At 33.3% G+C, this 18,930-nt stretch overlaps 2 protein-coding genes across 2 annotated transcripts in view; both read right to left on the bottom strand.

Moving 5' to 3' along the window:
• Window positions 1-4,085: 4,085 nt before the first annotated feature.
• LOC110029865 lies at window positions 4,086-6,072 on the bottom strand. Its single transcript, XM_020732335.1, has 3 exons — window positions 5,950-6,072; window positions 5,739-5,801; window positions 4,086-4,354 (listed from the first exon to the last, which is right to left on the bottom strand). Exons 1-3 carry the CDS (start codon window positions 6,034-6,036, stop codon window positions 4,220-4,222), a joined length of 285 nt encoding a protein of 94 aa, XP_020587994.1. The 5' UTR covers window positions 6,037-6,072; the 3' UTR covers window positions 4,086-4,219.
• Window positions 6,073-17,790: 11,718 nt separating this feature from the next.
• LOC110029879 (phosphatidylserine decarboxylase proenzyme 3-like) overlaps window positions 17,791-18,930 on the bottom strand; it is a 127,154-nt gene continuing 126,014 nt past the window's right edge. The window contains exon 21 of the mRNA XM_020732364.1: window positions 17,791-18,230. Coding sequence (XP_020588023.1) covers window positions 18,120-18,230 — 111 coding nt within the window. The 3' untranslated portion in view covers window positions 17,791-18,119. The remainder of the gene's footprint in view (window positions 18,231-18,930) is intronic.

Below are 18,930 nucleotides of genomic sequence, written 5' to 3'. Positions count from 1 at the left end.
TGCTAAACAATTTCTTCATCTGTGATTTGAACTTATCTATGTCTTGAATACACTTTAGAGTGATGATTAAATCATCCTCATAGACTCCAACAATTAAAATCCTTTTACCTTGATTTCTCATGTACACGTCATGCTCTAAAGAACACTTCTCAAAACCGAGTGTCCTCAATGACTTGTCCAGTTTTGAGTTCCAGGCTTGAGGTGCTTGTTCCAAACCGTACAATGCTTTGTGCAGTTTTAACATCTTGTGCTCTTCTCCATTTATTTCAAATCCCGACAGTTGAGTGACTCGGTTGAGTGACATACACTTCCTCTTCCAAATCACCATTGAGGAAGGCTGACTTCACATTCATATGATGCACCTTACATCGTTCATGTACCACAATAAAGAGCAGTAAACGTACTATCTCTAGCCGAGCAACGACAGCAAAAATTTCATCAAAGTCTATGCCTTGTCGTTGAACGTATCCCTTTGCCACTAATCTTGCATTGTGCTTCACAATTCTGCCTTGACTGTCCTTCTTTAGCTTGTAAACCCATTTTAGACCTATAGGTTTGTGGTCGTCGAATAATGGGACGAGCTTCCAAGTTTCATTCCCTTGAATGGAAGAAATTTCCTCCTCCATTGCTTTTCTCCACATCGGGTATGCCTTGGCTTCTTCTAGAGTTGATGGCTCCTCCTCTCCTAGCAAAAACAGTCTTGAATACTCTAATTCTATTGGGAAGGTTTCATCGTAAAGGCTTTTGATGTCACGCTTACCCCGTGGTCCTTCTAATGAACTCTCATCAGATGTTGTGGGTTGCACTACATCTGTCGAGGTCGAACCATCAAGAGCATCAAAAGTTGTATCTGTAGTGTGTGGTGTCAATGAATCAGGGTCTAAAACAGATGTGTTGGATCTCATGTTCATCCTGGTGAAGCATGCTGGTATTGGTTACCAGTTTGTTCCCGTGTCGGCTGTGGGAAATCCATATCAGAATTGCTGATACCAATACCATAATCGTTGAACGCCTCTTTATCTTCCTGATTTATCGTATCAGATGCGCCTGTTATGGTAAAATAATGTGTTGTAAGAGGTTTCCCTGCTGATCCTGCACCTGTTATTGGAGATTTGCTCCACTCCCACTTCTTCTCCTCCTCAAACACTGCATCTGTGTGACCACAACTCGTCTTGTCTTTGGATCGACCATTTGATAGCCTTTCGTATTCATATCATAACCAATGAACACCATTTGCTTGCTACGATCAGCCAACTTCGAAAGGTGCGGTGTAACTAATTTTACATGTGCAAGATAATCGAAAAAATACAAAAATGATCGACACTTTGCTTGCGGTCATAATATGCTTCATAGGGAGTTTTGCCGACGATGCTCTTTGTCGGTGCTCTATTTAAGATATATACGACAGTTGATACTGCTTCTCCCCAAAATTTGTACGGGACTCCCATACTTTTCAACAAGCTCCTTGTCATGCCGACAATAGTTTGATTTCTTCATTCAACAACTCCGTTCTGCTAAGGAGAATAAGGCGCCGTGAGATAACGCTTAATTCCCAACAGCTCACAGTAAGTCTTGAACTCAGTTGAGGTGAATTTGCTGCCACGATCCATGCGCAAAGCTTTCAGCATACTATTTTTCTCTATTTCGACTGCAGCTTTGACCTTCTTAAATGCCTCAAATGCTTCATCCTTGTTTCAGATCGGCACCTGCCACATAAATCTTGTACAATCGTCAACCAACAACAAGAAATAACACTTCCCTCCGTGAGTAGTAGGGGTAATTGGGCCTCACAAATCTCCCTGCCACACCACAATTCAAGAGGTGATTCTGCTCGAAATTTTGCCACAATTTTGCCACTGCTGGAAAAGGGAAAAGGATTTTGGTGTTGCTTTCCAATCAAACAACCATCACATATGCGGTCCTCATGCTCAATTTTGGGCAAGCCGTGCACCATCTTTTTCTGACTTAGAAACTTCAAAGCAAGAAATTTCACATGCCCGTATCTTGCATGTCATTACCATGCTTCTTCTTTGCTCATAACCAGAAGGCATTCGAGGAGAGCTGGTGCAATGTTAAATATATATAACCAGTTGTTTGACCTGTTTATTTTTGCTAGTAGCCTTTGTGATCTGTCCAAAAAAGTTATAACATCTCCTTAACCTCAACCTTGCATCCGTTCTCATCTAACTGGCCAAGGCTTATTATGTTGCTCTTCAACACCGGGATGTAGTAGACATGAGTAAGTATTTGATGTTTGCTTGTGAAGCCTTCAAACAAAACCGAACATCTTCCTTGGATTTCTACAGCCGAGCTATCCCCAAATTTGACCGACCCATTAATTGTTGTGTCAATTTTAGCAAATTTTTCGATACAACCGGTCATGTGGTTACTTGCACCGGTATCTAAATACCAAGCTTTCTCTCGGGTTTTTTTAATCTTTGGCACCACCTTGTCTTCAGGCAGTAACACCTGCTCGTTCTGTATTGTGTGGCTGAGAACACAAGTTTCTGTCATCAACAGTGCTGGTTCATCTTCAGTTTGCGTTGTAACAAGGTTTGACAAGTTGTAACAAGGTTTGCTTTTTCTCTTCGGTTTGGTTTGGGACATTCTTTTGAAAAATTACCATATTCATTACAATTGAAACACTTAACCTTGGATTTTGTTGAAGTTATGTGGCTTTTGGTCTTCGTTAGTACGTTCACCATTACCTCGACCTCCACCATATCCACGTCCACGACCACGTCCTCTCCCGTGACGTCCTCCCTTTTTGTTACTGTTGGAACCTTCATCTTTCTTTGCCTTTAGAATTCTTGCCTCCCACTTGGCCTGGGTAAGGAGTAATTGTTCTCCACTGCCCTTTGAGTGCAGTCGCTCTTTAAGCCCTTCCTCGAAGGTTCTGAGACAACCTATCGTCTCTGAAACCAACATCTTCTCACTATTGCCAAATTGCTCAATTGTTCTAATAATCTGGAGAAATCTATCTGGAACTGTACTGAACAGTTTTTCAACAACTTCACTGTCGTCGAACTTTGTGCCCAGTGAGCAAATCTCACCCACCAGTGTGGTAAGCTTCATGGAAAATTTGTTTATTGTCTCTGAATTCTCCATGTGTAACTTGTTCAGTTGCCGTTTCAGCACCTATATGTGTGTCTTCTTAACGCGATCTTCACCGACTCGCATCTCCCTGAGTGCCTCCCAAGCCTCCTTTGTCATCTATTTCTCCGCGATTACCATCATCACGTCATTTGACACGGCTTGAGAAATGATTACCATGGCGCCTTGATCTTTGTCATCGTATTTTTCTTCACCTTCAATCACTGACTATACTCCTAGCGAACGCAAGACTATCTTCATTTTGACAGTCCATAAGTTGTAGGTCGTTTCGCTTACCGTTGGAAATTGGATCGGAATTGAGGTTCATCTTGCCGTCAGTTTGATGACAGCAAGTGTCTTAGATGGATCTCTATCATTTCCGGCCATTTCTTTGACAACTTCGCTCTGATACCAAATTTTGGTTTTCTAAAGCCAAACTTCAAATGCCAAGAAAAATGGAAAATTTTTTTTAGTACTTCACACACATTCCATTTTCTCTTTTCCATAATATATAAACAAATACAAAATTATAACAGCACAATAACTGTACCACTCACGTTTTCTAAAAATAAAAACTAACGACATAACTGCACCACTAACTTTACTCAAATAACTGTTATCCTAAAACATGAAAAATGTGTAAAAACATAAATAATTTCTTGAGACAACTAGATTAACTCATCACCAGTGGGCTGGGTCGTGACAATTTTTCAGTTGATTTATAATAAATCCAAAAGAATATATTGGATGACAATGAAATGGATTCTTAGATTTGTGAAAGGTTCATTAAACCACCGACTCCTATTTGGAGGTGGGGCTGACAATATAAGAAAAAAACATTTCATGATATATGGACACAGCCCTACCCATCTGAGAATATTTGTTCACAGTTCCTAGTAGTATTTTAAGCTAAAAGTCTACACTACAACTGATAATTGGATTATCTTAACTACGACAACCACTGTGTTATATTTCCTCCCCCATGTTATGTAATCTGCTTCCGACATTTCTGTCAAGGGAGTGTTGTTTTGATATGCATTTACATTCCTGTTTATTCAACTCCAAAAATATTTCTGACAAAGCTTGAGGAAGACAGATTTACATTATTTTTATATATAAAACTTCATTAGAAAGGTGCTGAAGTGATGTCATGGAATTCATCCAGAAGGAGAAAACTGTCATCTTCGCCGTTGAGGTCTGATAAATCCGTATCTTCCATCTCCATCTCGTTTTTGCTAATTTTCAGCACCGGCTGCAAACCCTAAACAAAATTAAATAAACATTAACCGCTTATTACTGTAATTATGAGTATTAGGAAAACGTAAGATTAAGAATTAAAAGCATATTTTAAATTAGACAAATAAAAAATACCCCGCAGCCTGGAGATTCTTTTAGTTCTATTAGATTAATATTCATAATGTGATTTGAACTGTTTTATGAACTGCTAAATTCTTCTGCTTCAACACCAATGGATTCTTAATTCTTACACAAATTTAAAAATTTTATATCAAATGAATTCATATAATGGTAAATTTTTTTAATTGCTTAAGTAATAACCAATCTATTTAAATTTATGAACTTTAAATCCAATTTAATAAGAAATAATCACATTATATTAAATCTACGAAGATTTGCATACATACCAGTAAATTCTTATGTAATTACAGATCAAACACTTAACTTCAAAATATACATGCATACAACCTTATTTAAATTTTTTTTTTAAATTTAAAATGATGATGAAAGATTTGACGGGTTTAAATGTAAGAAAAAAAGTTAGTGTTAGATAGAATCTGATGGTATGTATATAAATGCCCTGTAAATTATTAGTTTAGAGTTCAGAATAATTAAATAGAAAAAAATAAATAGTATAAAAAAAATAGTAAAATAAAAAATAATTTAATTTATCATATTTTTTAAATAAAATATAATGGATAACTTGCCCTGTAAATTATTAGTTTAGATGAAATGATACTCATTCATATATGGCTTGAAAACATGTAATATATCATCAAATAAGTCAAAAAATTAATTTTTTTACTTAACTATTTTATTGTAAATTTCATAATAAAAGTATATATTAATAAAGAAATATCCATTTCGTAATTTTTTGTTTGATTCCATTGAAATATAATCATATTTTACTATTTTATCAAAATAAATTTTTTATTTTTTATTATAATTAAATTAAAATAAAATTATTTTGCATTTATTAAATGTAATAAAACAATCATATTGTATTTATTTCATTTTTTGTTTCAATAAAAACAAGAATGAAATTGTTAGTATGACTCATATAACATAAAAAGGACAGATGTTGGAGCGGAGCGAAGCCCACGAGCGGGTGGAGAGGAAGGATCTGTCAAATCGGGGGAGTTATTTTATTGAAACAAAATTATTTAATTCCTCTTAATATTAATATCTTTTTTAAATATTATTAAATTCATGTTTCAACTAATTGGCTTATGTCTTGAAAAAGATTACCAAAATAACCTGATTTAACATCTATCATAAACAGACAAATTTAAACATCTAATGATTTATTAAATCAGAATTTATACAATTTACCAAATCCCACTTAAATTAAATCCCACTCCATTAACAAAATAACCTGATTTAACATCTATCATAAACAAGAAACACACTTCAGTAAAAATACGGAGAGCCTCCTCCATCGTCTTGGTGCTGAGCACATATAAAGCAGCTTCCTGTCATAAAAAGCCAAAGCAAATCAACCAACACACATCTATCAACCAGATTCAAACATGCATATAAAGTGTAAATCATTAATAAAAAAAAGAAAACGTGGTTTAGAGAATCAAATGTGGAGGACAAACTAAAGACTAAACATGATACCCTGGCGTACTGTATCTGATCAAAAAATAGAGTTAGGGGCTCCTTTTCTATGGACGATTTCCTCTCGATTTTCATTTCTGTAGCCATACCAGAATAGTAGAGCAAATGGAGAGAGAGTGGGATAGATGATAAAAGAACCTATGAGTATGTATTTTAGCGGTACATAGGTAGCCATGCAGGGTTGGCCGTCTTATATTTACACAAGAAGGGGTGGGGTTCGTACGCGTGGCGGGTAGTTGTGGTGCTACAGGAAGCGGGGCACGTGATCTTCCCCGGGGAGATGTACGTAGCAGGGTTTGAGTTATTCACTGGCACCATTTGAGAAAGGGAAAAGAGAGACTAAGAGAAGAGAAGTGGGGGCGAGGACACGTTGTGTAAATGGAGATTTCAAATATGTCGAGCATTCCTAGTATTTTGCCAAATTTTTTTTTTTTTTTTTTTTTGAAAGATTTACATACATGCCACTTAATTCCTATGTATTTACTTATGATGTAATATCTAAACTTCAATTTTTGCATCCATGACACCTTATAACTATACATAAAAGGTTATATCTCTTTTTTTAAGAGTTAAAATGATAGCATTTTTATGTAAAATAAAAAAATTATATGATCAACTATGACTTTTGTGACTAACAACTAATGTAATTTTTAACAGTAACCTCCGTGGTCAATTGATGGTACTACAACTACCAACTATGACTATGTGACCATTTACAACCTATATAGCTAAATACTATTGTAGTTTCCAACTATGGCATCTATGGTCAACTAACACAGTTACAATTACTAATTATAACCTATATGACCAACTATGACTTATGTGGCTAACTAGTACTGCGACTTCAAACTATAACCACTATGAAAAATTCGCACTACTATAGCTACCAACTATAATTTATGACCAACTATGGCCAATATGGTCGTTAGTATAGTAATTTGTCACTACATCCTCTATGACCAATTGATGTTATTGTAGTTACCAACTACAGTTTATATGACTAATTTTTACTACAACTTTCAACTATTTTCATTTGTGGTCGACTGACATTATTAAAGCTACAATCTATTACTTTTATGGTCATATGCTATTATTGTGGCCGCTGAATATAGCAACCAACTACTATCTTTTTTACTAGCTATTGTTATTACAACCAAGAACCATATTTGTTGTTGCCCAGAGATAGTTATTATAACTAAACTGTTATTGTACATATGTAATTATTAGCATCATAATTTCATCTTCTCCAATTCAGAAGAATAGTGGTCCCATGTACTCACAAACATTAATTGGATTACTTTCATTAAGCTAGGCCTCATGATATTTTTTTTTCATTTCTAGGGCACGTAAAAAATCTTGGTGTCTTCTTATGATACTTTTGTATTATTTGTGTGTGCTAGAACTTCATACAACACAAAGACATTAAATATCAATCTACCATCATGAATCAGCATGCAACAATGTATATAGAATCAAGTGTATATTTTTTATTTTATCTTTCCAAAGCAATCTTGTATATATTTTTGTGGGGGTTATGGTGGCTGGTAGTGTTGGTTATACTTTGAGTCCTTAAATTATCCTTCGTCATTAGAAGAATATTGATGAATGACCTAAGAAAAGGATCATCACCACCTTAAGGTGCCATCTGTAATGAAAATTAGAACTAATCAATTTATTTTATATTATTACTTAGAGATAAAATATTAATGAAATTTAGTTAAATATGTAAGTTATAAATTACTAAAAGGATAATTTTTAATGAAAGAATAATGCATACATATTAATCATCTTTCTAATAATATTTCAAAACTTCATTGACCTTTAGCAAACATGCCACCAAATCAAACTACTCTATTTGATTAACAAGATCACAGTTCCCCAAATGAGAATCCAAGGCTACATTTTTAAAGTTCTCTGGCGCTTAAATGTCATCGACCTCTCTAGAGAACATATTCTTCACTACAGCTTCCTCTTCATAGTGTCATGTCTTCTTCTTTCTCGCTTATAATCAGAAGAAGAATATTCATTTTCTTGGAAGTAGGTTTCATCTTCTCTTGCTAGACTAGAAAGGAATGCTCTTCGTGCCCCTCCAACTGGTACCCTCCTAAGGATCACCGATTTTGAAGAACTAAATGACATATAAGCATGCCCTTGGTACATTTTCTAGTGCTTCTTGTATCATCATCGTCATTTGCTCTATTATTTTGTTCATGTGTTGAGCTTCAAACTCATTGGTACCCTCATGTATTTATTGAATTCTTTCACTTGCTAGGTTCTTCCCTATGGAATTTCTTCAAGCCTATGGCATGCTCCATACCAATGTTTTCGGGATGTTAAATTCTAAATTCTTCGTGGACACACATCATCTAAAAAAAGTGAAAAATATGTGTGTGTAAGAGAGAGAGAGAGAGGCTCAAGAATATATAATTAAAATAGAAGAACGTCTCTAAGGATTTTATTAAGTATGAAGTGATTTACATAGATTTATGATGCTCCGACATGCTAAAATTGTTTCCCCTATTTTTAGGTTTAAATCAACTTGCACTACAAAAATAATAAAACCTATAGTTTAAGAATGACTGAAGTAGTTGAACATGTAGCTTATTTACTCATTCGTATGATTTTCAACCCACTTCGTCAGTGAGTTGATGAAGTCAAATTGATCCACTATGATATTCTACCAAGCCGATATGCCTAATTGACCTACCAAACTAGTTTTCCAAACAGGTCTATCAAGCTAATCTATCAAATGATCTGTCGATCTAGCCTACTGAATTTGTTCAGGTCGTCAATATAACAAGTGACTTGGGTTCGATATAGGAAAATTAGGTAGTACTACAATAATCAATCATTAATGTCTAAATTATCATCATTTGAGGACTATTAATAATATTTAAATTTTAAAATTTACATTTAATTTATTCTCTTAATTGTATGCATACTCTAACAAACATTGACATAATTAATAAAAAATAAATAAATTTACTTATATATGCCCAAACTAACATACAATAATTAAAATTTTTAAAATAAATTTATATCAAAAATATTAAAGAGAAATTTACATGCATACAAAACAATTCTTATATGTTTACATATCTAACCGTTTAATTAGTTGTTTACATTAATAATACCTTAAAAACATTATATATTTTTGCATGAAAAGATATAATCTACTTTTTATAAGTTAGAAAAAGTAGTATATTTGTTTAGCGTTGGAGATATAAATACATAACAGTTGTATTTATACCTTATCCAATTTGCTGCGTGGCGCCTTCTGTTAGCCTCGTTAGGTAACAAATGAAAGTGATGGCATGAATCCTGATGTAATATGAAATAATGATGTGAATCTGTCAAATGAATCGAAAACGTATGTCAGGAGCATCTTTCTATGTTTAATACATGTCATGGACTCTCATGCGGCTTTAATATATTATGCATTGGAACTATCATTTGGACTTTTGTATTGAGGACTTAAATTCGGTGCAAGTCATTTAGCTTATTTATTTAAGATAATGGGATATATAAGGGTCGCAAGGATTGTATATGGAAAAATATTGAAGTGGAAAACTCTGTGAGATTGACATGATTAAACTACTATGCAATATAATATAAATAATACAAAAGTATATCCTAATTGGGAAAGATTATTCCATACAGACAACATATGAAGAAATGTATACGTTGTTTGATTTCTATGATCCATTTTTGCATACGCTGTTCGTATGATGATGAGCACCAATGTCAATTAATTGTTAGAGATGACTTAACAATGTTTTCCTATGACAACAATTATGGATGACAGTTGTCCATACAATTGTCTACCTTATCAACCGCATACCTTCTTACAACACTCACAACACCTCTCTTTTTCAAATGTTATACAATACTCTTTCTGAATATCATACATTGAAAACCTTCAGTTGTGCATGCTTCCCATGGCAATCCCCCACTACGAATAATAAATTTCATCCAAAAGTCCTTATATATGTCTTTCTGGGTTACAATCACCACCACAAATGACTATCTATGTTATGATATTCAATATTAATTAACATAAGGTGATGATAGTCTAATAATGACGGATATTGGAGATCGAGGCAGCTAACATAATCTCAATTATTAATGATAAATTCTTTCATTACGCGAGCATAACAACAAATTAAAGCCACCGCGCCGATTAACTAACGATTTTGACCAGCGAACTTTCATTCGTTCTGGTGATGACTCAACAGAAAGACAATGAGAATTTTGCTTGTTCTGGTGAACAGCTGTGCCAATTTCAATAATTTTCAATTAATTGTTATATTTTCAAGGCATTTTCTAATCCGGTTTAGTCATACAAATTACTTGAATCATTATATATTTTATATCAGCACGGACATCTCGTAATTAGGAAGAAATTATTTGATTAACATTTAGTACACGTAAGAGAAGAACTGCATGATGACAATTTGTTTTGTTGATTGACACTTTCATGATATTTATATATATATAACCGGTTTAATATTCTCTCTTTCTAGGACTTGCCTTTCGACTGTATTATTCTTTGGATATGTTAGGTATGAGCCATATACCATAAATAAAACAGATGCTAGAGCGGAGTGGAGCGGAATGATTTGTCCAATCAAGTGAGTTTCATTATGTTGGGGGTGCGGGGGCAACACCCACGGTTTGGTACAAAGGTAATTTAAGTAATTACATATTGTACTATGGGGATATATATATATGTCATGTTTGTAACCCTAGGCGAGGGAGATCCTGAATCTTGTATTATGTACTCTTTTCTAAATATTGATGAAAAGGGAGTCTCCGCTCTGCTCGCGAGGATGCAGACATCTTTTCCGAACCCAATAAATCTCTGCGTGTTCTTCTAGATTTGTGTTGATTCTTGTTTTTCTTAGCCCTAATTTCTCAACAGGATACATCATCGGATGAGAGAAGATTTAATTGTGCCGGCGGAGAAAATACTAAAGGGACAATGGAGAAGAAACATATTAAATTAATGTATAATTAAATAATTCAATTACAGGTAATAAGTTTTCATTTGTACAAATTTAAATAAATTTTAAGTAGTTAATTTAAAAATCAAATTTAAGAAAATGCATTAAAATTCAAATAAAACACTAACATAATTTAAGATATTAGAGTAATCAGTTACATATCTTGCACTTACATCAGCTTTCTAAGGTTATCACATAAGCCTACAAGGCTTTTCTCCAAATCGATGCCAGAGAGGTTATCTTTGATGATGGAGTAGGTTACGCCATGTACTTTACCACACCTGACAAGTGCATATTTTGCTAAGGGAAGGCAAAAAGAAATCTTAATTAACAAATATTAAGTCTTCTATTCTTTAGAATGCTACATTTTCTCATATGATTTCATTAGTTACTTCTCTACAATCATCCTAATTGTTAATAGTGTAATTGGTTCCAGCACATATGCCACACATTTGCTATGTCTCACAATTAGCGTCCTAATTCAGGGTGCAAGCCTAGCATCCCTATTTCCCTCTCTGAAATTCAGCAACAATATTTTACATTAGAACACATCTACTTAACATCCTCTAGGCTCCATAAACTATGTAGTAGCTCCTGGTGGTTGCTTCTTCTTCAAGGTAATTATCATTGTTAACCTCCTCTAAAATGCTGATTTTCATCCTCCATCTCTTTCTACTTAATGTTTGGAGCCTTTTATCGGAATTGTCTTTTCTTTTATGTCGAATGCATTTGAAGCTCTTTTACCTCTTAGAGTTTCTTTTTTATCTCTAATAAAATAATCTTTTTGGTCTATTAATGTTAAATCTCCTATTTATGGTTGACTCAATGCTCTAGTGGTGAGGCCACTGACTAGCAGAGCATTAGCCTCCTCATGTTTAGTTTCTTCTCCACATATTAAATCTTTTAATGATGTTACAAGTTTGGAGTTGCCATTTCGATCACCTTATCTTGTTAGTAAATGTTGAAATTCAGAATAATGCAGAATACAGTGAAATACTTCACTATTTCATTGATATGAACGAGGTTATAAATAACTATTACAAGAATCCTATAATATGAAAAATAATAAAAAAGAAACGATATAAAAGAAAAGATATATCACATGACATCTCCAATAATTAATTCATGGAAAACAAATAATTTCTAATCTATGGAAATAAATATAAAATAGGAAAGAAAATTTCTCCTTATTCTAAAGAAATAATTTATTCATCATAACTTCTTATAGGAGTAAATTATTTCCTATCATAATTCTTAACAGAAACAAACTTACTGTTTTAGCATTTTTTTCAACAGCTTGTCCCTTATTTATCTCATTTCATAAGGGCTAACCTACATTATTTTTTGTTTGATTGTGCAACGGACAAATTAGTTCTCCCATTTAATTTCATATTTCTCTTATAAAAAATTCGTAGGTGAAAGGCTTGCATTATGGCCTATTAGAAACTATGTGAAGGCTCATTACTTTTTTGGTGGGCTACATATACAATATCGATTTCCAAGAATGCATTGATGAAGATTAATAGAAGACTAAATTATTATACTAATAAATCAGATCTTAAATATTTAGAATTTTCTTAAAAAATTAGAAAAATGTCTTTAAATTCTAATCTTTATTAAATCGAATACTAATCCAATTTGATATTCTTTCTACACTTCCCAATCAACTTTGTGATCATTCTCTTCTCTTTAGCCAATTATCTTTATTAGGCAAAACTAGCTAGTTCATTAGATGACCTTCTTACCTATTAAACATAACCTTCCATTTCCAAAATTCTTATAAGGGTAAGTATTACTCAATAATTTTTAAATTCTATATGGATTGTATTAAAGAAAGAGAATATTTTTTAATAATTGGAATTGAAAAGTCTCAAAAATTTTATATTATGTGTTAATTATTTTGATATGTGATTACATCATAATTATAAAATTAACCTAAAAATAATGTTACTTCAGATGAAAATCTCTCTGGATCAACTTTCTGAAGCAATTGTAATTAATAATATCACATCTATGCCCCTTCTTTGTTGTCTTAAAGCAAGTCTTTTATTACTGGTTCAATCATAAAATCAATATTGTAAGATGATTTTAAATTCATAATAATAAAGAGGAAAGCCATAGTCAACTTGATGTTCATAGTAATCATAAACCCAATTCTTTAAACCCAAGTGAACTAATTTATTTTATGCAACTTCCCTTTAAATGTTGTTTTCCACTTCCATCACCTTCCCCACAAATCAATTCACGTTAGATATGTAATATAGTCCACTCACCTTATTTAAGTAATCCTCTATTTATGCTTGATGATTTGAAAAATATCATTTTAATTGTGAAAATGGCATAAGAAGGTGACTCGCTTCTAGATTTATGTCTTACTTTATCAAAATTTCATCAAGATAGTAATGGTAAGAGGAAGTAATATGAAAGGAGTTATCATTTCAAGAGAGGCGCTACTAAGCTCTTTAATATCAATGGTCTTTATAAAGGAAATATCAACAATGAATCATATTTTTATGGGGGTCTATCTAAGATACATTTGACCTAAAGTTTGTCTTATTAATTTTCTTTTATTTTTCTGGATTAATTTTTTTTTCCTTCTTATATTTTCATCTTAGTTATGCAAATATTCCATTTTGTGTTTAGTCTTAAGACTTTGAAATTGAATGCTGGTGTAGAATTATTAATGTTTTGATGAATAAGTGTCAACCATAGATCTTAGAGATTTCTATCTACATCTTTGGATGCATCGTTTGAAGAAGATTATACTACCCCTATGGATAGATATATTACCTTAAAATTGTTCTAACTATTCTAATGAGCAAAAATTTGAAGATATATGAGTCTGCATAACCAAATATTTTTCCCCAACCATACAAGTATAAGATAAGATTTATTGTATCCTGGGATTTAGTTTTTCTACAAGGGCAAACTCTTATAATTAATTACACCCCGAGAGTTGTGGCTCCCTAGAATACTCTTGATTAAAGTATCAACTTTATCATACAATATTGTAAATTAAGATATATGGATGGGTTCAGAACGATTTCATTAGAATAGAAAGGTTGGGACTTATAGGCTAATGATGATATGTCATAGAAAGGCCCAAAAAAAGGGATAGCTAACTTGAGGAAGAAGACATGTCATGTGGATTAGAATTATAAATTTGTTGAAAAAAATTAATTATTGATTTGAGAGATTACACATTCGAAAAGTCGCCCTTAGTCACATTTTAAATTTACGAGTCTAAAGTACTAATTTGATTGATCGGGGAATTCAACATAATAAGCAATCATTGTTAACCATTATAATTCTAATCCACACTAGATTTGGTACGACATTCCTACCCCTTAGGTTTTCAATGACTGAAATTAGAGTAATTGCGCAGATGTTACATTAGACTTGGGCAAGGCGACATCATTTGTCGAAGTCAGTTTAGTCGACTCAACTGATGAACCCGAGAAAGGGAAGATACACTTTGCGATAAACTACACTGAGAAAGGAGTTGTTAGGAGACATCCTCACTTAGAATTACTAACCCAAAAAAACTAACTTGGATAATTAACATTTCACTGAATTGTGACCAATTAAATTGATCTCCTCGTGATAATGCCACAAAGCACTTTGCTCCAACACCAATGTATCCAAAAAAATGCACAATTTGTGGTGAGCCACACTAAGAAAAGAGTTGTTGAAGGCATTCCGTACTCAAGACTTACTGACCCAAAGAACTAACCTGGATAATCAACTTACACCCATTAAGGTTTTTTATATTGGTTGGAAGGTTTTTGGTTTTTTGTTCAAAAGTTTTTTTTTTATTATCCTTTGTAAGATTTTTTTTATGTTGTCTTGAATGTTTTTATTTTTAGCTTAAACGTTTTTAATGTTGGTTTGAAAGTTTTTTTTCTTAATGTTTTTTTGTTTGAAACCTTTTTATTTTTGTTGAGTGTTTTTTGCTTAAAATTTTGGACCCAGCTTCAATTGCAGGAGTTTCACAGTTCAAAATTAAAAGGAATTGCCATTTTTAAGGTATCTAAGCATCATCTGTTGAAAAATAAGATGCATAGCATTGTTGCATTCAAGTATTGAAAATTTTATTCCTCAAATAACATAAATTCTAAAACATTTTCGTAATGGAAAAAAACGTCCACAATAACTGACTAAACCAAAATCCCATAAATAAGTAATAACAATCACAAGTATGAAAATACAAGCATGAAAAGTAGATAAGAATTGTAGTAATCTTCTAAGTCTTGTACTCAGAGTGTGAGAAGAACAATGTTCTGCAACTCTGTCCCAAGTGCAGTTGTAAAGAAGCTTGAAATTTCACTTCTGAAAAGTAATGAAAATTCTCCTGTGATGAACAAATGGTACATAGTGTTTGGCCCAAGTTAGCTGAATTCTCATTAATAACAAAAACTGAATCTCTAAATAAGAGAATGGAGTATGCTCCAACAAACTATCTGGGTTCAAGAATATTGGTCTCTTTACTAAAAAAGATATCACAGTGATATAGGAAAGAGACCGCACCGTACTAAAAGGCCACTTAAAGTTACGATATTCAATGTGGTGGGATGCAGTCTCCTTTTTTGTAGATGCTGACTATGCAACCGTTAGGCATACATGAAGGGTATAAGATGTGTTATGGCACAAGTCTCTTAATCATGTATTTGAATAATACCAATAAGTTGTATACTACTTCACAATGGACGATGTTAGCCAGATAGCCTTCACCTTTCATCCACCTTCTGAGTTCCAACTAAGTCCACTTTTTTAACAATTTATGCAGCCTTTCAACCACAATCCACAAAATTCGGAAAATCTTTTGTTGTTCCAAGGTACTAAATACTTCGGTGTAAAGCTATAGGCCCTCTAGTATATTGACACACCTAACCTCTCAACCACACAAAATGCTCAAATTTCTGCTTTTTAACCTATACACCTAACCAATTGACCATCCGGCTCAATTTGAGGCTATGTATAAGAAGTTTGCTTTAGTTCATTCGATAATGGCTCAATAGGAGGTGTATATTTAAACAAGCTATCTCTGATTAGCTGGGACCGTTCCAAAGCTATATATTCCTCCACAACTAATGTATATTCTACCTTCTACAGTTTTGGCTTCCTTAGTGATCTTGGCATAGATCTTCTGTATTATTCTATTCTTATTCCTTCTATTAGTCTTTGTTAAAGTAGGCTTGGTAATTATGTACCTGAGATGAGACTTAGGGTCTGTTTGGAGCAGTTACAGCTTATTAAAAAGCAGGTGATTAAAAATCTAATGCTCAAAAACCTGCTGTAGCTATTACAATTCTTTTTTAAAGTAAGATCACAACTAGAAAATTGTCGCTGCACTTAATGAGGAGTGGTGGGTAAACACGTATTTCAGCAGTAACATTTTGAAAAAAAAAACTGTTAAAACACAGTTTACCCAAACATACAAAGCTGCAGTGCAATGTCGCGCCGTCGCCTCAAACAGAACCTTAATGGGTGTTTTGCTAAGCTCAACACAAGCTGAGGGGACTTTTGCTTCCTTTATTGAGGACTCTTATCAGTTTTTTCCTTAAGACACTTCATTAGGTCAGATACTGTCACGGTTAATTTGTTTCAAAGCATATCAAGGTCTTCAAATCCTATGATGAATTTGATAACTGAAATATTTGCCAAGTAACTTTGGTCAATTGCTAGCTTGACACTTGCCTTTGAAAGTAAAGACGAGTTTTCCAGCAGACATTTTCTAGGTAAAGATGAATCGTAAAACAATATCATGATTTTAATAAATCATTAAGGTTTTTAAGTATATTCGATAAAGATGACATTATCAGGCTCTTCAGTGAGAAAACCTCACGAAATGCCATTTATACAAGATGTATCAAGAATATGAATTCATTATGAGAATTATCAAGAAAAGAAAAACACCAGCAACCCAAGGAGGTTTTCACCTCTAGTAAGTGGGAAAATACAAACCATGACACTAGGAAGAGACGCACAGGGAGCCTGAAAGGTTTAGTAAAGCCCAAAAAATATGGAACACAAGCTTTGCAACGATGATAAGCGCACGATCAGGCAAAGCTGTTAACACTAGTAAGGTCAAAAGCTGGCATGAGATGAATGTACCGAGACATGAGTAATCATCACAGGCATGCATGAAGACGTGAAGTTGTAAAGATGGATGTGTGTGGTCATGCACATAGAAATACAAATTCAAGAAGGTAAATAAATTCATATTTTTCTCAACTTAGATACTGTCCCAATATAAATTTCTCCTAATGCTATATTGTAAAAGTATTTATTTTGCTTTTATTGTAATTAACAAATTAAAAAGTAGTAAATAATTAAATCATAAGCAAATAATTCTCATTAGCATACATATTGCTGCAATGAACAGCCTACCGTCTAAACCAAAGGCATCAAAACTCGTCTCTTCCGACAAACATACAAATATTTGCTGCTTACGGAGTCACAATGACTTTTTTGCAGCTTTATTACACGCATGCATTTACATTGAGCATCAACAATATGCTTATCAACGGCCAACAAGATTTTTTCATCATATACACATTCTGCTGAAAAGTTATCAACTTGCTCATGAGTAAATTCCTCCTTACATTCCCCTATCCCTAAATTAGAAGCTTTTTATTCTGTCATTTTGGATAATACTCGTGGTCAAAACATGATTGTGAAAAAGCCATTTTTAAGCTCATTAATAAGAGATTCTAAAAGCTTCTCAAACCATAAATAGAAAATTCTGAAGATATTGATTTCACTACAGCTAAATGATGGGAGTTATTATCATAAGAAAAGGACAGAAAGGATAATCATAGGTCTAATACATGTCGGGCTAATAATGATGTTCAAATTTTGACAAATTCAAATTCAAAAATAATTTTCTTCAACACAAAACACTATTGTACTGACAATTTTCTGTTTAATAATCTGAATAAAAATTAAAAAAAAAAATTGTATGAAACTAAAGAGTTGTTGCATAATCAGCTATGCGGGGGTACAGATGGAACATCTTGATTACAACATGGAAGCAACGTAATTTTACTGAAATGAGTTTTAAGAGAAGAAGAAGCAGCTTATAGGAGATTCCATCTATACAGTATACAGGACAAAAAATTCAGTAAGTCGCCCTTCAAGCTAAATACCGCGTGGATTTGGTATTTCTTATGACGATTGCTTGCTTTTGGCTACTCCCAGTGTCATGCCAACATAGACTAAAGTCTCCAGAGATCTTTCACTATTTGCAATAAGATCCTTATCTAACTCTATGGAATCCTGTAAACAGGAACAAGAATTGCACATTAGGAGTATCTTGGCTGCTTGAAATTCAACAATTCAAGGATATAATGTTCAAAAATATCATCAAAGGAGGCTTTCTTCACAAACAAAAAGTTGGTTTTTATCTCTCCTTTATTTCTCATTAAACATCGAATAAATAAGACAAATGTGATGAAGCAGTCTTATCTATAAGGCTCCAGAATGGGAAAAATTAGGCAGATGCAAACAAATATTTATCACGTAAAAAGCAGTCTGTACCATAGCTTCGCAGAATGTACGGTCATACAGCATGGCATTGAAGGTTTACAACCAAAAAAGTAGCATAAAGAGACAATAACCGCATAAGTTACAATTAGGCATAAACTGATGAAATATATCCTAAAGTTGAATGTTCTAATATGCTTCAAAATATGGGAAGGAACAACCATGAAAAGTGTCATTAATCCATACCTGAATCTAATAGAGTCAAGTGGTTTTGTTATGCAGAGAGGCAAGTTTAAGGAATCTAGTTTATGCTTTGCAACGTTTCCATTGTATTGAAGCCTCTCCACGGTTCTCCAAGAAGATACTCTAGCTTATGGCATCATTTATAGATTTCTTAAGAATTCCTCATCACTTGGGTGAACTGATGCAATACAATTCAACCCTTAGCCCAGAAAAGACTCAACTTTTCATAGTTTAGCTAGAATGAGTCAAG

Source organism: Phalaenopsis equestris, unplaced genomic scaffold (genome assembly GCF_001263595.1).
Source record: "Phalaenopsis equestris unplaced genomic scaffold, ASM126359v1 Scaffold000609, whole genome shotgun sequence".
Taxonomy (NCBI): domain Eukaryota; kingdom Viridiplantae; phylum Streptophyta; class Magnoliopsida; order Asparagales; family Orchidaceae; genus Phalaenopsis; species Phalaenopsis equestris.
This window is presented reverse-complemented; position numbering and strand designations above follow the sequence as displayed.

Coding starts and splice junctions, on each gene's coding strand:
- LOC110029865 (XM_020732335.1), bottom strand. CDS start 6,036: ATGGCTACAGAAATGAAAATCGAGAGGAAATCGTCCATAGAAAAGGAG. Junction 5,802..5,949: donor ATCAGATACAGTACGCCAGG/GTATCATGTTTA, acceptor TTTTTATGACAG/GAAGCTGCTTTATATGTGCT. Junction 4,355..5,738: donor CTCTCCGTATTTTTACTGAA/GTGTGTTTCTTG, acceptor AATTTTGTTTAG/GGTTTGCAGCCGGTGCTGAA.